The 21,826-nt window shown below is 32.0% G+C and overlaps 1 protein-coding gene across 2 annotated transcripts in view; it reads right to left on the minus strand.

Annotated features, from left to right (window-relative positions):
- Positions 1 to 1,671: 1,671 nt before the first annotated feature.
- HNF4G (hepatocyte nuclear factor 4 gamma) overlaps positions 1,672 to 21,826 on the minus strand; it is a 70,127-nt gene continuing 49,972 nt past the window's right edge. For both annotated transcript variants that reach the window (XM_037505093.2, XM_037505183.2), the window contains exons 2-10: positions 20,679 to 20,850; positions 16,848 to 16,942; positions 13,882 to 13,988; positions 12,135 to 12,290; positions 8,997 to 9,084; positions 6,993 to 7,145; positions 6,627 to 6,863; positions 5,604 to 5,726; positions 1,672 to 3,599 (exon numbers count right to left, since the gene is read on the minus strand). In XM_037505093.2, coding sequence (XP_037360990.1) covers positions 3,478 to 3,599; positions 5,604 to 5,726; positions 6,627 to 6,863; positions 6,993 to 7,145; positions 8,997 to 9,084; positions 12,135 to 12,290; positions 13,882 to 13,988; positions 16,848 to 16,942; positions 20,679 to 20,824 — 1,227 coding nt within the window. In that variant the 5' untranslated portion in view covers positions 20,825 to 20,850 and the 3' untranslated portion in view covers positions 1,672 to 3,477. The remainder of the gene's footprint in view (positions 3,600 to 5,603; positions 5,727 to 6,626; positions 6,864 to 6,992; positions 7,146 to 8,996; positions 9,085 to 12,134; positions 12,291 to 13,881; positions 13,989 to 16,847; positions 16,943 to 20,678; positions 20,851 to 21,826) is intronic.

Raw genomic sequence — 21,826 nt, forward strand, 5'->3', positions numbered from 1 at the left:
AACCAACGACATATTCTTTATTCCAAGTCACATTCCCTCTGTTACCTGGAGCAAGGACTATTTTTCTCATCCCAGTTTCTTTGGAAGAATAGGGTCAATCTCTCCTGTTCTCCACAGAGATATAAAAATTGCCTGTTTCATATTTTGAAAGATGGTTTGCAACTATTTAAATAATGACTACATATTTGTTTTATTAAATCATTGGGAGAATATGGTGTGATTCAGTATTTGCACACAAAGACAGTCTAAAACTGAAAATAAAACTAAAAAAGTATTCTTTCAAATTATGGAGAAAAGTACCATACACAACCTCTGGTTTTTTTTGTTTGTTTTATTTTTAAGATTTATTTATTTATTTATACCAGCACTGGGTACAGTCAGAGCGTGGGAGGATGAGAGAATTCACCAGAGCCAGAGAGGGGCAGAATAGGCAGACCGACGAAATGTACTGCTGAGGGGAGCAGTGGGCGAGACAGGAGAGGTCTGCTGCGCCATGTGGGAACCTCGCTGGCGGCCGGGGATTGAACTGGTGCTGCAGAGGCTGCAGGCAGCTTCGCAGCCCAGCGCTCAACTGCTCCACCAGAGGAGGCCCAACCTCTATTATTTGAGTACTGCTACTCAAGAGCAGAACGGAAGAATGAGAAGACTAATGAGATGGAGGACTGCAGGTTTTCACTATAAACCTAAGTGTAACCTGCTTTAAAGGATGTACACATATTACCTTGCTAGGAGTTGAAATGAAACATCAGAATTCTATAAAAATAAAATTTGCTGAATTTCATAATTTATGAAATTTTACAATTAAGTTTTAAAACTGAACAATGAAATCAAGTGGGTTATAATTTTATGTATCAAGATATATTGAATTTAAAAAGCAAGCAAAACTATATAATTAAGGTGTAAATGTGAAGATTTATCCTTCAAACAATGTTGTATTCTAGGATGACGTGGAGATGTGTTTATTAATTTTCTTTAATCTGTAAAGGCTGATATTAGCAAACTACAGTAAATTTAAGATGCCATATAAATTATATTAGCATTTTCTCTAAAATTATATCATTTTGAACAATAAGTTACCCCACTTCAGTTTTTTCTCAATTTTTATTTAGAAAGTTCAGTAAAATGACATAGTATCACAGCTTAGAAATATCTTAATCCCACTATAATTTAACATTTAAAAAATCTAATAATTTTTGATTTTCAACAATGCAATTTATAAAAATAATTTTACATTTATAAAATGAATCATTATTTCACAATAAATTATTCATTGTTATTACCCGAAAAAAGTTTTGTGCTATATAAAAGCAATATATTCCTTATCAATATTTTGAAAATATGCTGAAAACATCAGCTTTCTTTTTCCAGCATTTTTGGCAGTTATGGATACAAAAATATTATATTACAAATTCCCTGACTACAGGTATTAAAACAATTTTTTAAGCAGTAATTTCTAAAACATAGCTTTCTTGTAAATATATGCAGATAAGTTAGAGGGTTAACCAAAAATGAATCTTATGTTTTATTTTTTAAAGTTTTAAAAAATATCTTTTAAGAGAATAAAACAAAAAATTAAAAAGAAGCCTACAAAAGATATTTGTATTTATAAAAATCAAAAATATTCTCATTCATGAAATAGAAACACTGGAGAACATTTTCAAAAATCAGAGTTGAAAAACATTCCTCTTCTCTCTCAAAGATACATTTTACAATTTCACAAAGGTGCTAGCTCTTGAAGTAATTTTATAAATTTAATTAAATCAATGCTAGCTTCTAAATAATCATTATTCCACTTTAAAAGTACTATTTCACTTTTAAAGACAATAAGTTAACAATATAAAATCATAATCTTAGAAATTTTAAAATGTCCTGGAAAAATCGTTTTAATCAGTCTCTTACTTGTGATACTATATTTTATATCACTGATAATTGCTCAAGTAGTTTTCCCCTTTTTTACCAGTTAACGTATGGGGGTGTGCAAGTGTATATGTGAGAGAGAAGGAATGGAGATTATGAGTTTATTGTTTCATGGGGTGACTCATCTTTGTTTTTAAATAAGTCCCAGATTCAAATGACATCAAATAATCTGTATTCCTCAGTCCAGAATTAGACATTCAGTGTATGCTGGGCTGCTGGAATTTTTTATTTAAATCTGCTAAATTAGTGCACTTGTTTTTGTTTTTATCAGAATTTACCTGGTGTAGCTCTCATTTTCTGTAATTTGTTTAAAACTTTTAAGAGGATAACTCATTGAAAGTACAAAAGGGGTCTCTTTCATTTGCAATAAATTTACACTCATTGTCTACATGTAAAAATGTACTACAAGTAGCATGATGGATTGTATTCAATCATCACTCATTTGCTTCTATATTAAGAAACCACAGTAAAAAGCTCACTTTTATCATTCCATACCAAAGATATATACTTCTAAGAATCAACCAGAGTTAGGCTTAAATATGACTTTCTACTCTTTCGGTTTATGAATGTTGGTTACATTACTAAAACCCTCTGAACTAAAGTTTCTTTATTTATATGAGAACAATAAAAACACCTCTCTTTAGGGGTTATTGTGAGGATTAACTGAGGCACATGTGTGTGATAAGATGGCTAATTTGTCTCCCACTATCAGTCACCCAACATTGTTTGGTTTTAGTTGGCACAATGCTTTTCACCTAAAGATACTCTTGCAACTTCCCTGGAAACTAGAGAGTGAACATGCCAAATTGTAGTAAATTAATGAGTGATTCTCATTGTTTTAGGAGAGAAAAGTAAACATCTCTCTTGATTGAGCCACTGTTTTAGGATTTCATTTTTACACTTTGGTAAAAACATATTTTACTTTAACATACATCTTCAAATAAGTCAGAATTTAAAGAATATCCAGTCATCATTGAAATGGTGATTTATGATTTTCTAAACTTCAGATAGACATTTAACTTGGGTCAAAAAGGATGTATCTTAGCCATAGGAGATCCATATGATAAGAATCCACAGGTGGTTCTTCTTCAAAGAAATATACCCAACAGCTTTATTTTTCTCATTTGAAGTTGAAAATTTATGAAATGTAGTTCAGTGTATATCAATCTGAGATTTCTGCTCTACTTTTTTCAGTCAAAAAAGAACACTTTAGTTCTATATCACATCACTATAAGGGGGTTATTTACAGATTTAAATTAATATTTAGACAATAGATGCAAGTAGTACATAAGACTGGACAGCTTCAAGCACAGTGCAAGGGAAGCTGGAAAAACAGACTACATAAACAGTGAACTCAGATACACATTGATTACAACTTAAGGCTTTAAACAATAGCAACAATAAACAAAATGAGCACATAAACAAAACAATAGGATACCATCTTCTAACAGCACCATAAAGAAGTCTTGGCTAAGAGTTTGCCAAAAGTACTATCCTGAGATACTTTGAGACCAAAGATTTTTCACATTAATCCAATGTCACCCAGAAGTGATCATAGTCTCACAATTGCTTTTGCTTGGAGAGAGACTGGTGGGAAATGACTGAAGCTTGATTTGCAGCTATTTTATACTGTTCTTGTCCAGAACCTTGTGGTGGGGAAGGAAGAGGGGTTTCAGGTGTTGCTGAAAAAGAATCAGAGAGTTATATGTTATACTACAAGCTATCCTATTAAGATTTGCATATTAACATGCATTATTATATCTGGGATATATTTTTTAGAAATTACATATATAGTTGTAATATATATATGTATATATATATATATATATATAGCTGTAATTTATATAAAACATTACTAGCTCATTGTCACACTCATGGAAATGCACTTCTACCCTAGTTCTCCAAAGAGAATTAAACTGGAATAGATTATGCTTAAAAATCTTAATAGTCATTTCAAGGTATTCTTTTCCTTTCTTAGTAGCATTTATGAACATTTTCTTTTTAACACAAGTGCTGGAAAAAGTTAATCAAAAGAATTAACAGAATGTAATGTTTTCGTAAATCATAGAAAACTATAATTTTTGCAGTAAAATTGCACATAAAATAAAATCTATTTAGTTTGAATTTCACTAACCCAAAGATATTAGATGACATATAAAATTAAGGTAAGGTGGTTTGCAAGTGTGTTGAAGTATATGTTGTAGTATAAAAAGCATCTGAAAAATAGTATTGCTTCAAAACTATCTATTCCAACTGAGTTTGTTTATATCCTCCCCATTAATGCCAGTAGCAGGTCTGAGTGATTGGAAACAAAAAAAAAAACATGATTTGAATATGGCAGGTTCTCAAATAATCTCATTTCCTTCCATGTTGTTTCCTTACAATGTGTGATGAAATTTAATGAAAGTATGTTTATCAAGGTCCAGAATAGATTATAGATTGTTGTGGTTACAGTTACAGTTGCAAAATCCTAATAACTTTAAGTGGGTCCTTTCATTGCCTATAATCATTTTGTCCCATTATAAACTTTTGCCATATTATAAAATAATCTAGGAGCTATTCTATAATTTTTAAAAGCTTGAGATATTTTAACATGCATTTATTATTTCACATATTTAACAGTACAAATAAAAATGATTGATGATCATACTGAGACATTGTAAACTTTCCAGAATTTTTTCCCTAACAATTTTTTGAAACTCTATACAAAAACAAGAACATTCCTTTGTTGCTTTAATATATTAATATTAACTTGATATATTTTTCAATACAGATTAGTAATTACTTAAAAACAACACACTAGATAAAGCTATTTGACAAAAGAATATTCTATTTGTTTTAAAAAAATATTTCTGAGTATTTAGGGTGAACCTAAAACTTCAGTGACCTGCTCTAAAAAAACCAAAGAAAATATACATGAACTTAGATTTTTGTGTATGTATGTATGTGTTCAATACTTTGCCTTTAATAATATATAAGCTATTCCAAATGAGTAGGAGCAGAACAAAAATGTTCATATGTATTATTTTGAAAAAGGAAAAATAAAAATGGAAGGTATGATGCTATGATTCTCAAAATATTAGGGTCAGCAAATATGCTTTCAAAGTACTGGAAATACTAGTAATTAAAAAAAGGATTCAATCACCACCAAAATTATTAAGGTATTCTTAATATGTCTTACTTTCTGAGTTTATGAATAATTGATTTCTAAGAGATATAAGTCTACAATCCTTTTGGCAAGGTATTCAGTTTGCCTCACTCTGCTTTTGACTACCTACTAAATAAAAATGGTAACATCTGCTTTGTAAGGATGGTCACAAATTACTGTCTTTCAAGTATGTTGAAAGAGGTTAAATGTGCCCTATTATTTCCATAATTTGCATATTTTCTAAAAAGTTCATTTCTTCTTTGGTCATATACACAAAAAATTTTGTAACTTGTGCACACAAATCTATGAAGCAGAAAGATTTAGCTACTCATATTTTCATTTTAGGGATCAAACTCATGTCTAAGGAGAACAAGTGACTTGTTGAATGTCACAATTTCCACAGTTGAGGCTTAGATATAAATTATACACAAATTTTGAAATTTCTGGGTACTAATAGATTCTTTGCACACATTCCACTTTTTTTTTCAGGTAATTAAGTTTAAGGAATACTATGGTTGAAACTAGTCCAGATACTTACAGATCTGATCTGTATGAACAAGGTTTGACATGGGACTTAAAAGGATAGTTTGTCCATTTAATGGATCTTGAGACAAATGTTGGTGCATTGGATGATGGAGATGGTTAGCATCATTGGAAGCACCTAAAGAATGTTAAAAAAAAAAAAAACACTTACATTAGCGATATATAATCAGGAACAGCACATTTACCTTGAAACAAATGTTTTGATTGACAGTTTGAATATTGCTATTCTTGCAAAGTGCTTTTTGGGAATTCAAAAATAAATTAATAGAACCATTGCCATATTAAGGACAATGTCAGCTTTTGTGTACACTGGCTAGATTAATGTTGTATCATATTATGTTGTATATTAATAAATGGACCTTGTGTGCCATTTCCTGGAATCATTAAGTTTGTTGCCTGTTATTAAGGCAATTCCAAGAAACACTTACTTCAAGTTTATAGTATTTGGGATCACCCTAATAGTATAAACAACTTTTAGTTCAGAAAGATGTCATTAGGAACACATTAAGCACCAGAAAACTAAAACTAAAATAAAATAAAGTGATTTTTGCAAGGAAATTTCATATAGATCAGAACACAAAATAAATGATTTCTTAACTTATTTCTGACATTTATTGAAGCAATGAATTTTTTTTTTCCTTCTCATTGTGTTGTGTCAATTATTTCAGGAGCAAAATGTTCACATTCAAGGCATTTGAGACATACATTTTTAGGTTATGTTGCAAATCTGCTATTCTTGAGATTCTAAAGGAGTCAAGGCATAGTAAATTTAAAAAATATAAACTATATTTGTATTTAGCATACTTGGAAAGACCTGAAATTGGATGTAAGAGGGACCACATGGAACAAAGATGGTGGAGGTGAGAATGTGGATTTGAATATGTCAAGTATTTTTGTTCCATCCAATGGGTTCTGAAAATTGAATTCATTAGGTCATGGACAAAAGATAAATGGTCCACATTATAAAGCAGGCAGTGTGATGCTAATTAATTAAATAGAATTTCTTCAATGTACTCACCACCCAGTAACATTTCCTGAAGTAGGTTGTCAATTTTAGCCATTCCAAACAGTTTAACAAATTGTATTTGCTCAATCATTTGCCAGGTGATGCTCTGTAGGGTGGGTAGGAGAAGCAGCAACTCTCCAAACCTCCCCCTGGAGTCATACTGTCTGTCGTTGATGTAGTCCTCTAAACTGAGCTGCACTTGGAACCTCATGTTCTTAATCTTTACTGGGTCACTTAGCCCTTTTGCATCTAAAAAAACAGAAAAGGATAGAAAGAGTAACTTAAGATTTAATCTTACTAGAATGTGAGCATAAATATTCTAATATTTAAAAGTAGCTTATAATAAATTATAATTGTAATGAAACTTTGAAAACAAACCTGGATCAAAAAATACAATTGCCTTCAAACAAGCATATTCATTGTCATCAATCTGAATTTCTTGAAATGGTCGAACCAATTCATCTAGAACTCGATTGGCCACACGGCTGATCTCAACTTCACAGCTATTGCGGTGAATAACGTAGTTGTTTCCTAGGAGGGAAAAATCAACCCACACACAATTTATTGTCAGATATTGTTTCAACGTTTTCACACTCATGTTTTAAATGGTCTTGCCTTGAAGGAATAGTAATAGTATTTCCTTTCGCATTAGTGTTAGTTATATTAGAAACATTTAAGAACATTTAAAGGATCAATAACATTGATAATAAGATCACATGCATTTTAACAACCCCTGTCCCGGGTGATAACACTAAAGTACAAACTAATAACAAGCTAATAATTGACATGGGAGAAACAAAATATAATGATTAGCTTTCCACTGTCAGTTATCTATTAGTGCATTACTCAGTGAGCACTAAACAAAATCTAAAGCAGCTTTCTTGCTCAGTGTGGATTAAAAATACCTTTCCTTTAATAGTCTAGGTTTATATAGGTGTAGCAAGTATTGACACAATTTTAATGAGGCTAAGTAGAAGAGGCTGATTTTTTTGTTCAATTAACAAAGGTATTCTCAGGAGTTGCTTCATTAAATAGTAAATCTTCTCTTCCCGAGTTTCTTAAAGTATAAATGGGAAGATCACTGTATGGGGGCTAAATGTAAGGGCTTTAAAAAATTGGAGAGCTAGACCACCTCATCCCTGAAGAAACTTCAAACTAATAAAGTCTTTGATTGTAAATATGATCAATATTTACTACACCTTCAAAATATTAGAAAATAGGAAGCTTATTATCTCTTAAAATAAGATACTTTGTTTTCTGGTTTCATGAAAATAGGAATCTTTTAAATTCATTCACAGTAGCAAAGACAATCTTTAGTGTCACATGTGAAAGTACTTAAAATATAGCCTTGCTCTTCTCATGAAAATTTAGCTTTCTGATAACTCAGAGTCAGATAATTTAGAATTATGCAGTAAAAACATTTTGTTTTCTAGGTATATTGTATTCAGATCTATAATCAGAACAGTCTGATTATTAAATATTTAATGAAATTTAATAGCATAGACTCTACAGTTACATTATGTTGTTGGAATCCTGGGTATTTACCCCTTACTTATTGACTTTGTTTTTTTTTTTATAATTTTTTTTTTATTTTTTTATAGAGGAATGTTTTATTTATTTATTTGTTTGTTTGTTTTTGTTTATACACGCACTGGGTACAGTCAGAAGCACGGGAGGGTGAGAGAATTCACCAGAGCCAGAGCAGGGAGCAGAGCAGGCAGAAGGACCCAAGTACACTGCTGAGGGGAGCAGCGGGCGGCAGGAGAGGTCTGCGTGCCTTGTGGGACCCTCCTCTGGTGGCCGGGGAGCAGCTGGGGATCAAACCAGCACCGCAGAGGCCTCGGGCAGCTTCGTAACCCAGCGCTCAACCGCTGCGCCACCAGGGAGGCCCATTTATTGGCTTTGAATGTGCTACTTTCTTCACCTGCACAATGGGTTGAAAGTAATAGTAGCTCTCCCTTAGGGTTATTATGGAGATTAAGTGACTTAATGTACCTAGACATGAAAAGCATTTAGAGCAACACATCTTACAGAGTAAGTCCTCAATAAATATTGACTGTTATTACATTATATTCAGCTTCTTTTGGGGGGGACAAAATATCTATCACATAGAATAAACAATCTAGTCATCATTTTACACAATCCACAGAGAGGTAGGGTACAAAGTCTTACAGGGATCTCAACTCTCATAATAAAAAATGTAAATTAAATTAGCAAATTAAGTAAGGTGGGGGAATTGGAGAACATAAAGCAAGCAAAACTTTTTCTTTTGTGTATTGAGAACACCATGACAGTGTCTGTAATGCTTGCTATATACAGGATGGAACTTGTATAAAGAAGAAACATGCATAATTTTCTCTTAAATTAAAAATATAAACTTACCCAGAAGCAAAACATCTTTATACACCATGGATCTCTTTGTAGCTCCAAGCAGTAAATGTTCTCCTGCATGAGCTCTTAACAATGCCACCTTAATGAAAAATTCCAAGTTTAGCAATTAATTATAAAATATAATGATTAAATAGATGGTATAAGTCTGATTCACTTAGTATTCTGTAAACTGGGACTTTTTTGTTTGTTTTAACAAACTATAACATTCATAGATGCTTGTCATCATTAAACCTTGTATTTTTTTCACTTTATAATGTGAACTGAGCTTTACTTTTCAAAATGTATAAAACAACTTAGTTCATTGACAACAGCAACAAAAGAAATGCAGAACTGTTAAGTACTTTGGAGTGAAAACAGACATCAAACCAGAGTTAAAATTCTAGCTTGGCCACTTATTACCTTTTTAAACTTGGGTAAGAAACCTATAATATTTGGGATTCATTTGCTTTCATCCATCAAATGGAAGTATTGATTTCAAAAAAATCTCAAAGTGCAGTCATGAGGATGAAATGAAAATATATGTAATACCCAAATTCTTATATGTGATAAAATGAAAAAAACAAAAGCACTAAGCTCTTAACTGTCCTTTTTCATATTTTCTACTGACTTCTGGGCATCACCATTAGGATGAATGGAAGCATCTTGAATTTAACATGTAAAAAATAACATTTCTCTAGCTAATGGAGCTAATGGCATCACAATTTTAAGTATTTATTTGTCTCAAAAACAAAAGATCACTTGGATTCTTCCTTAATTTACAGAAAATCCTAATGCTGTTTCTCTGCGGCTGCCACCCTAGCCCAAGTCTTCGTATTTCTTCATTTGATCTGACACAGCTTCCTCCAAAAAGCTAAAAGGTATCCTGCTTCCTTTCTGATTTCTCATCCCAAGTCTTTCTTGACAAGGCCAGGAATGTATATGTAAAATAACAACCACTTAATATCTTTACTCTAATGAAAATTCTTTGTTGGTTTCTTACTGTCCTTGGGATAAAATACAAATTCCTTAACCATAGCCTCACAAGTGATGAGTCAATATTTTGATGGCCATGCAAGTCTCTGTTTTATTCTTACAACATTCCTTGTTCAATTTTCTCCAGGCACTTTACTTCTGTTTGCCTTGGAATATGCTGTCTCTTTGTGCACAAAGCTTTCTTGGCCCCTTATCATTCTGTTCTCAAGATAAATCTTCTCTGATCCTCAATAAAAAGTATCCCAACAAGTTTATTCTCCAACAACTCACCCCATCTCATTTTATAAACCATGTCTCCACCTAAAATTAACTTACTCATGATCTGCATATTTTTTTATTGTCTGTCTCACCCAAATAGAATTCAATCTTCATGAGAATAGTGATACAATCTGTTTTTTTACTGCTAAATACTCAGTTTCTAAAACTGAATTATAGTTCTAATAAAATTTTTGATGAATTTTCTGAATGAATTTAATTGATGTATAGTTTTAAAAACTATGTTTCTAAGAACTAAAAATGGTGATTTTAAGTGAGTATTATAAAATTTATGCCACAGAGCTCCTAAGACCACTAAATAATGTCTAGTACAACTGAAATTTATATCCCCAGTGCCTTACCCATAATAGACAATCACCAATTCATACCTGTTATAATTATATAGCTAATATTAAAGAGTCACTTAGTAAATAAAAAGTACTTATGACCAGTTACTGGATTTCAATTTCCTAATTTATAAATCACTGTCTTTATACGTGTCAGCAACTTTTAAAAAGTAGGGATAATAAAAATATAAAACTGATAAATAACATAACCTTATATTGCTTGAGGTGAGACAAGCAGATTTTTAGCAATTTAGCATTATTCATTCTGAAATAACCTTCTGAGCCAAGCTATCTTTATGATATGTCAATAATCATGATTCATACCAGGAAGGCACTTACAGAATATTTTAAGAATGATTTCAAATCACAGAATTTTTTTCTATCACCAGGTGAATGCTCTCCTGGAAATATAACTGCTAAATTCCTGTGATTACTTTTTTCCTTGGTTGTGTAAATAATTTGCCCTACTTTGATTTTTAAACAATCATGCCCTTTTCCTTTGCTAGTCTTTGTTTTTGTGTACCAATGATAGAAAGCACTGATTAGAGGGTGTAAAAACAACATGCTCTGTATAATATATATCATGGTTTATTCAATGTGAGGGGACCACAAATTTTCAAGGTATTTGCATCTATAAAAAATTACATATTACTCAGATGGAAGAGTACTGAATGAATGCGAAACTAATAATCTAATCAGATTAGAAAATTAAAGTTCTTAACTATTAATTAAAATGTCTCAATGTACATATGACAAAGCAAGGAAATATATCTATTAGGAAATTATCATTAAATTTTAATTCTCCCCCATTTCTCTGTAGATTGCAGAGGGCAATTCTGAAGACTTTATTTTTTTGCCAGACCTATAATTTCTATATATAGTAAATGCTATAATAAAATTGACAACATGAAAGGCAAAATTTATATCTTAATTGTATAAAGTACCCCTCAAAAAACACCAAACATGACCTATGTGTTTCTGTCTAAGAGTCGTATCCTTTATTTATGAGTATTTTATATGATACTTTCAGATAACATGAAGGCACAGTAGTGTACCATCTGCCTTCCAGACCTTCACATTTTCAGTCTGTTGATAATAATAGTAGCTATTTGCTATCTTTCTCCCTTGAATAAGTTGTTACTTTTTTTTTTTTTAATTTTAAAAGGGAAGAACAGTGTCTTCTTCAACTCTCATTCAATCAATATATTTACGGGACACTTAAATTAGAAGTTAAACAATTCTATCTCTTGATAGAATTAGAAGCTGGCATGAAAGGGACAAGAAAATCAATGTTTTTCCAATGGAACATGGTGGATTATTGGGACACTGGTAGTGGGTATGGTGTGAAAGTATACACTTAAAGAGGTTTAAACTTATAACTCCCCCCCAAAGATGATAAATGATATAAGCCAGCTTTTCCTCCATAAACATAATTTGAAAAAAACATAACCTTTTCAAATATAGTAAATCTCTTACAAATATAATTACAAGACTACAAACATATTGTAAAGTTCAAAAACATATTTTGTAGCATTCAAAATTTTCATTCTTATACCTGATCATCCAGTGGTAACTCACAGAAGGCAGGAATATATTTAGCCCATTCCACCAAGACTAAGAGCTGCTGTTTCATAGATTCACAAACATCACCGATACTTGCAATTTTCTTAACATTTATGTCAGTGCTTGCACCAGGGCTTGAGGCAGAGATCTAGCATTAAGAAGAACACCATGTTAATTTACCATTTAAAATAACACATGACCAGTATCCCTCCTTATTTCTTTGACTCCAATAAGTAAATGTCATTTAAATGGTTACTGTTACTGTCATGGTATCTTGATCATTGAAACATTTTTTAAATTGAGCAATAAAATTGCTATCAGTACAAGTTAAATTAAAAGCATTCAGAGCATAGCACCATGCTCTGGGAGCATATCTTAGGTTTCTGGCCCAATTTGCAATACAAGTTAACATAGTTTTCAGAAGTTTTATGTTTCAAAATGACTGTACAAAGATATATGTAGCCATATGAAATATATTCTGTGATTTTATTTTAATTAAAAAGCAATATTTCCATTAAGTCCACATATAATTTGTCTAAGTTAATGGAGAAAACATTTTCAGTGAATACAGTTTACCAAACTGCAGAGAAAATAGAAGTCAGAACTATTTATGCTGCTACATTAAATAAAGGCCCATTAAAATAACACCAGGAAACCAATCTTTGTTTAGGTACCATTGAAGAAAATATATAATGATACATTTTCAAAACTAAATAAAAATTTAAACTTAGGTAGTGTTAAAATTTAGGTAGTGTTAAAAATTAGGTAGTGTTTAAATTTAGGTAGTGTTTAAATTTAGGTAGTGTTAAAAATTCCTTCCTGCTAAAAAGAAAAATATACTAGTCTAAAAAGTGCTTATAAATGTAATTTTTGAACCTGCGTGTGTGCATATCTTTCTTAATATAGTGGATGTATATTTCCTCACAGCTTCTCTTTAAGGCATTCTATAAATGCTTTATAGACCATCAAGTAATCTTAAAGTAACGATGATGATAATGGTGAGGTTAACCTCATCATATTAACCTTGTGTTATCAAAAATGAAAGTAGTTATACTGACTCATACTAGGTCTTGATTAACTAGTTAGCTATTTCACAATTTGCTTTATAATAGAGAACCATTATTAACATTTCTAATAGGAGCAATGCTAAAACAGTTTTCAAAGTATTTCTTTACTAGTGATTAACTTTTAATCTATATAACTAATGATCAACATTTTAACAACTAATTCCATTCCAGAAACTTAAATTTACAAAGCTCTCATTCTCCTGTGTTTTCTGAATTTTGGCATTTTCCTTAAATTCCTGTGTTCAAAGCAGATGCCAAAGTTTTTTCTTGAGCCCAGAAGTGATTTTCAAAGGAGGAAGTTCTGATCAGTCTCAACGAAACTACCCAAAAATCGAGGCAACTGATTTTATAGCTTCAACCAATAAACCAGATACTTCCACTCCCCAAAGCATTGTGCTACATTAGGTATTTCAACCAATTCTGTGAACTTATTTTAAAAATCTTAGAATAATATGCATTTTTCATTAAAAAAATAGGATCTTGTCCAAGAAAAGTCAAAATTAAACCAATAATCCAACAAATACTTTCAAAGTAAAACTCTTAAATTTGTGTAGGTGTGCTTTACGTTTCTAGTAAGTACATTTGAATGGAACTTAGATCGTTTTTAGCATTATGCCTAAATAGACATTCAGTTCTATCAAGTAAGGTTAGGTGCTGATGTGCTGCAGGTACCTGGCGAGACCGAACTTCAGCTTGTGTCAGTGTGTTGATGGAGGGGATGTTGCTGCCATCAAATGTACTTCTTCTGGTGCTTATTCTGTCACGTTCATTTTGCACAGCTTGGAGAGAAAAAAAAATCACAGTATTTATTGGTCAATTCTCTTCAATATGTGTCAGGACATATAGTTTGAAGTTAAAAACATTTGGTAAAAAGAAAAGATTTTTTCTAAAAGGACTTGGGGGGTAAGGAAAGGAAATATGACTGAAGATATTTTTTATTCTGTATCACTTTTAAAAGTAGAAAGAGACAGGCTTGTCACTAGAGCTCATAAAATATTGCCTTTTGGGACTTCATGATGGCATGCATGTTAGAAAGTGTTGGGTCAGCCAGTTCAGCCACACTGTATTTTTAATAGGATGGTTTTCTATTCTTTCCAAGTTAATAAAACCCTAAGATAACTAGAGGAAGAATATCGCCTGGGAGATTGACCAGGTCAAAGATAAGAGTGTATTCACAGACAGGAGATATGAGTCATAGATTTTGAAACTTCCATTTTCTTTTCCTTATAAAACACTAGCAAAAGTGGAAAGTCAATTTATTTTAGTTGAGGTGATTTTAAGATTGCAATCTTATGATCTCTTAGGAAACACTAACCTTGGGAGAGTTTACAAACATTTATAAAGCAAAAGTTGCAGGAGGTGGGGGTTTCTCCTAAGAAGGGGAACATTTTAATATTACCATTTTGAAAAGACAAAAAAACTTAAGTATTGTATAAAATATTTTCAAAGAGCTAGATTTACATGTTTCAGAAAAAACAAAAACAAAAATTAAGGTGTAGCCCAATTTTTTAATTGAAAAATCCTTTTCAAAATACAAGGAAGTATGAGAGGGGAAATGTCAACTTGTATATTTGTCATATAAGGAATAATACCAGTTAAAAGTGAAAACTGTATTTCAAAATATGGAAAGTAAAATTACTATCTGTTGACCAAGAAGAGTAAAAGAAAGGTTCATAGCCCTTAAATTATTTAGGTTAAAACTCTATTTTGTTCTGCTGGAAAGATAAGACATCAAGCTATCAGAATCTTTTTCTGCAATTATTCTTTTATTAAATAAATCTAAAAAATTCCCATGCCAACATCTACCATCTTCCCAAAACTGGCTATTAACTATCAATTCCATTAAGTTAGAAAATGCTGGACTTTTTTTTAATCTTTAGAATGAGTAATCTCTAAGTTGGAGTTTATCATTAATATTTTAAAATCACATTTACTGGTAGCTTATTCTCTTTTTTGGTTTTGCAGAAATTGTCATTGATTTCCAGACTAAACTGACTCAATTGGAAATGCATATGTGGAGATAAGAAATTAAAATGTAAGTTATGCTTTTGTGAATCTCATTTACATTATCAATCTTTAGAAAAATGTTAAAAGATATTTTGATCATTTATAATATCATTGCTATCATTTTTGACATAAAGCCATTTTTTATGTTTCCATCTAACTAATCTGGCTATTATGTTATTACTGTAAATAAAAGAAATATATCTACTTTGAAACCCAAAGCTATTTTCTAATCTACTTAGGAAAATTTAATGAACAGTAGAAAATACATTTTCACTAATTTTTAAAATAATATTAACTCAGAAATTTTAAAACTCTTAAAGGAAATATGGGATTGTGATTTACTTGCACTGAAATGAATGAAAACGATTGAGAAAGTAGGTAGTTCATTCCATAAACTAATGGATATACCATTAGAAATGTCATTTTGAAATGAAAAGGTGCTTCTTTAATTTTTTGAACTTTCTTTTGCTTTCTTTTTGAGCTAGCAAGCTGAAAAAAACTAACAAAATTCTTATATTTTTAAAATATTGCACCGCAAAGAAAAAGCTAGCAATTTTCTTTTTTTAATATTTTATTTTATATAATTCTTACATCATTTTTCATTTTTGTACAATGTATGCACTTTCATTTTGGTTATATTCCCCATACAATTGCACCCCCCTTATTTTGACCCTAGTCCTTCCTCTCCCCTTCCCCCCACCCTGCCCCATAGTGTGTCTCTGGTTTATAGTTGATTGTTGATTTTGATTATTACTGTGTATTAATTAGTAAAAGCTAGCAATTTTTAAGAAAGATTTAGTATTTACATTTAAGTATAATGACTTAACTTGCTTTTGTTATAGTTTGTGAGACACTTCTGAAAAAATCTTTGTGTATTATAGTCATAGGATATTGCAAAACTGATAAACTTCAAATCTTATAGCTGCTTTTCCCTGCCAAACATTTAAATGTGTTCAACACATTGGTTCTAGATGAACTATTTTTAGAATGTAGGATGACACATCGGATTATTTAATATGTTTAAAATGAAATCAATGCAATCTAAAATAGAGTACATGTTTTTTGTCACTGTCCCTCAACAAGATATAAATTCCCCGAGGGGAGTGGTTATTTTATCTTTTATGTTCACTTCTGAAATCTCAGCATTAAGAATAGTGTTTAGAAAGTAGCAGTGCTGAGCAAATATTTGCTAAGTGAATGAATGAAAGCATGAAAATTCAATGTTCAGTGAATACTTCTGTAATGCATAGAAAGATATTCAACTGTTACTGAGAATAAAAATATGTTAAATGCGTTTATAATTTCAAACAACCTATGAAGTGATTTTGCCATGCTTCTTTGAACAGATATTGGAATATTATTTTGACAATAATTTTGTTGCCAGGAATAATGGAGTGATGGAGAAAAGGGTATCTGGAATCAGAGAGCCATCAGACAAAAGATTGGCTCCACTACTTACTAGCTGGGGGTCAGTGTCCATGGGTAAATTCCTAGACTCAAGAGACCTTAAATTCTTTATTGAGAAAAGCTGAGGAAAATCAGAACTCTTGTGAAAAGGTTTTTGTGATTAAATGGGAATGTGTATGCAAAACACTTTCATCTATAATATTATCATTATTATATATTATTACCTTCTTTTTTCATTCCTGCTCGAAAACACTTTCGTAATCGACAATATCGACATTGATTTCTTTTGTCCTTGTCAACAACACATTGCCGACTGAACCTATAATATCAAACAAAGGTATATTAGTTTGCAGAAAACTATCATCAAAAACCAAATAAACAAATAGTCTTTAGTAAATATAGTCAGATTTGGCTCCATAGAAAGAATGCTTAAACAAACACGACTTTACAGTCTCCTGATCAGCATGTACATGGAAATAAAGCCACACGTCTCATGCAGTTTTCACAATAAAATAAAACTGAATGGTATTTCATGATCATTCCTAACAAGACCCATGAAAGCCAAACCTAGTTTAAAATTTTTGGCATATAAATTCTACTTAGTTATTACTAACTGACTTTAGTGTGATATAGAATAAATCAGAACTTCATTCCTCTGCACTTTCACGCTTTTCTTTTTAAATATTGTAGTAATTTTACCTCACATCCTGTTGAAGTTTCAATGCCAAATTACATCTTAAGATGCAGTTGAGAGCAGCATTGAGAGTAAAATCTGTGCATAATTAGATACCATTTCACACCAAGTACAGTGACTATCACCAGAAAAATAGTAATCCATGAAGATGAGGACATGGAAAAACTGGGACCTCCATATATTGCTGGTTGCAATACAAAATAATGCAGCTGCTTAGGACAAATTGGCAGTTTTTCAAGAAATTTAAGTTACAATTTAAAACAAGTTGGGCCTCTCCGGTGGCGCAGCGGTTGAGCGCTGGGTTGCGAGGCTGCCCGCAGCCTCTGCGGCGCCGGTTCGATCCCCGGCTGCTCCCCGGCCACCGGAGGGGGGTCCCACATGGCACGCAGACCTCTCCTGCCGCCCGCTGCTCCCCTCAGCAGTGTACTTGGGTCCTTCTGCCTGCTCTGCTCCCCGCTCTGGCTCTGGTGAATTCTCTCACCCTCCCGCGCTTCTGACTGTACCCAGTGCTTGTATAAATAAATACATAAATCTAAAATATATATATATTAAAAAAATAATAAAAATAAAACAAGTTAAAAATAAATGTTAAAAGTAGAGTTTTGGAGAGGAAAAGGCAGCAATTCTTTTCCTAGATTTCTACCCAAGAGAAATGAAAACATATGTGCACCAAAAACTTGCACACATTGCCCATAGCAACATCATTCATAATAGCCAAAAAAATGTGGAAAACCTAAATGCCTATCAACTGATGGACACATAACAAACAACATGTGGTATACCCACACAGTGAATATTATTATTTGACAATGAATAGGAGTGAAGTCTGATACATACTACAACATGGATGAGCCTTGAGAGCACTATTCTAAATGAAATAAATCACACACAAAAGGCCACATATTAAACAATTTCATTTATATTAACTATGCAGAAGAGGCAAATCTATAGAAACAGAAAGTAGATTAGTAGTTATCTAACACTGTTGAGGAGAATTAGGGGGAAATGAGAGTGACTGATAATAGGCAGATTTCTTTACAGGGTGGTGAAAATGCTCTACATTGATTGTAGTGATGGTTACACAACTCTGTGACTATACTAAAAAAGCCGAACTATAAATTAAAAAAAAAATACAGTCTCTGGAGTGAGACTTGAACTTGAGATCCAGGTCTGCCATTCACTTTCCATAGAATAAACTTGGGAAGGCTATTTAACATCCTGAGTTAATTTGCAGTTGTAAACGAAGGATTAGGATTTGTTGTAAAGGTTGTGTGAATATACTTTAGAGACTTGAGGGCAAATATTAATCATATAGTAAATATTGACATTTCTTCCAAAGTCTGGCAGAAATTTACCCATATGTATTGGAATGTCCCATGTTATTTGTAATTGATTATTAATGACAATCAAAAATATAAAAAAATTCATTTGAAGAATATGGATGACCACTTTAAAGGAATGACAAATTCCTACAATAGATGAATTGAGCTAAAAGAGAGATCTGTTCTTGAGGTGAGGGGAAAAAGAGCTGTTCAGTTGGGAATGCATGGCTGAGAAGGATGAGAAGAGACTAGACTATTAATAAATACATCATTAGAGTAATATAAAAACTGAATAAATATATCATTAAATATCTACTCTGTACATTATCCCATTGTGGGGGTTAAATAGAAATATTACCTATCTCTCCATTCAAGGCAATCACAACCTACCTGATAGAGTTCACATATATGTTTACAAATAGCCATAATAAAAAACAATGTGAGAAGTATTGAAACAGCAATTTAAAATGCTTAGGAGGAAAATTTCAACTTCAATGTGATGGAGCAGAGTAGAATTAAAATTTATAGGTCTAAGGAAATGGATAACTTTGAGACCCGCGAAGCTTGCATCAATATAATATTTATGTTTCAAATGGATTATCATAAAATTTGCCTAACACCAAAACATGTAAGGAAGACTAGGTTGGCAGCAGCATTTGTGATGTTGGGTGGTGGAATGAGTTAAATTGTACATGTTGTTCAAATATTTTTTTTAAACTTTCCAAAAGTTCTATGGAAACACTCCTTTCGCATACAGGAAAAGAGTGTATATGTTCAAAACTTGTGTTGATAGTTTCAATTCTTCAACTGTTGAATTTAGTTCTTTGGGTCACTTTTTTCATATTATGTATTCAACTTCAAATTGAATACAGGATTTAAAGAGGTTCTTTTTACACATTATTTTGCATTTATTTTAGTTGATAATCTTAGAAGTACTCAATATTTAATGTAATCACAGAGCAAAAACTTTTCATTAAGGCTACCTAATTTATTCTTATTTCTGAGTTTTGATATAAGTTAAAGGAAGAGTCATCTAAATACTCTTTTTTTGATTATCGCGAAGTTTTTAACATGGATGATTTACATTGAGTTAAACAACTTGAAGTTTTTCTGGAAAAATTTCTAGAGAACACTAGTTAGATATTTGGGCAGTTATATATTAATTTTTCCCACATTCCTAGAAATCAAATGACATCGTATTGTGAAAGTTATCTTATTCTTAAATGTCCCATGTTGCTCCCCAAACATGACAATGTTTCATATACTTTTCATCCACAAAGCAAACAAGTATTTTTTGCTAAATTCAGTCATTTTTAACAGTCCCGTTTAGCATGGATGCAATCTGCCTTCAAGAAATGCCATTCGGAACCCTAATGAAATGAAACTGGATTATAATAATGACTACATATTATTTTAAAAGCAGATTACTAGAAACACGTGGCACAAACAACATATAAATTTTAGACAAAACATTTAAATTCAATAGCAAAAATGTGCATGAGAACTATGTTTAAAATTTTAGGACTGAAAGCTAAATTTAATTCTTAACATCAACAAGCTACCAAATCATCTACACTTTTATAATCTTGTTTTAAAAGACATAGGGTGTAATGACATTAAAATGAAAAACAATATCTAGAAAATTACACACATTTTGAAACTATTTAAGGATTTAAATAACAACAAACATAAGAAAAAACAAATACCAAATTTCAGACAGTACTTACTTTTGAGAAAGTGGGAAGAAAGGAATAGAATAGGTGTGCATTAGAGGCTTCAACTCTATTTGTCTAACATGGTAGCTAAATATGTGGCTTTTTTATATATGTTGTATAAGTCTGAAATGTTTCATACAAAACAATCAGCTCTGTGAATGCATCCTGCATATACACTCGCTCATCTTCACTCTAAATGTAGCTGATAGAAATTTTTTTAGTTATAGAAATATGAAAGTGCTGAATTTTATTCCCTTAGTATTTGCATGCCATTTTGAAAAAGAACTCTACAGGTAATTTTCCTAAAAGAAGTAGTTCAAGTACCTGCAGGAATAAACGTGACTCTTGCGTATGCTACGTCTGAAGAAGCCCTTGCACCCATCACAGCTTGACGCCCCATAGTGCTTTCCAGTTGCTCTGTCCCCACATATAGCACATAGACAGTTGACGCTGTTGTCTGTGGTATTCATATTTGTGGTTTCTGGGGCAGAATTATCTGTTTAAAAAAAAAAAGAATAGAGTTCAAGTTACTAATGAGCATTTTTTTTTAAGTTTTTTTTTTTAAGTTTTTTCATAGGCTCAAAATAGTCCGTTTCTTGGTTTCTTGGAAGTTGCATACAATTGTCCTTTTAACCACTGACTTGCCTGCCAATCTTCATTCCACTTCCCTTCTTATATTCCTGACGATTAAAAGTTGGGAAACTATAGGACTCAAAATCCCATGTATTCTCATTTTTTTTTTAAAGATTGATTGATTGATTTATACAAGCACTGGGTACAGTCAGAAGCTCAGGAGGGTGAGAGAATTCACCAGAGCCAGAGGGGAGAGCAGAGCAGGCAGACTGATGAAGTACACTGTGGAGGGGAGCAGTGGGTGGCGGGGGAGTGGGGGGGGCGGTGGGGTGGGTGTCTGCACGCCATGTGGGACCCTCAACCGGAGGCCCGCCGGGGATCAACCTGCGCTGCATCAAACCGGCGCTACAGAGGCTGAGAGCAGCTTCGCAACCCAGCGCTCAGGGCCACCGGGGAGGCCCTTAAGTATTCTCTTTTCCAAAGGAAGTTCATGCAGTTCCATGATATTAAATGTCATATATATATATAGTGAAATATCCCCAGATTTTATCTCGAGCACTGTCTCCCATGGCTATCAGTTTGAAATGTTCAAATACTTAATTAACAACTTCACTTCTAAGTTTAATGGGAATTGAAAGTTAAAACGATTTCCAGCATCATGAATCAACTTGAGGTGATTGTGTTAAGTGAAATAAGTGATAAAGACAAACACCATATGATTTAATTCATGTAAAGAATTTAAAGAAACAATACAAACACACAAAAAAAGTTTATATATATAACTTTTGTTTTATACATATTATATATATATATATATATATATATATATATATATATCAAGGTGGGAGGCTATACTCCTGAAACTTTTGTTATATATATATATATATTATATATATATA

The sequence above is a fragment of the Talpa occidentalis genome, unplaced genomic scaffold (assembly GCF_014898055.3).
Source record: "Talpa occidentalis isolate TD23 unplaced genomic scaffold, MPIMG_talOcc4v2.1, whole genome shotgun sequence".
In the NCBI taxonomy this organism is placed as follows: domain Eukaryota; kingdom Metazoa; phylum Chordata; class Mammalia; order Eulipotyphla; family Talpidae; genus Talpa; species Talpa occidentalis.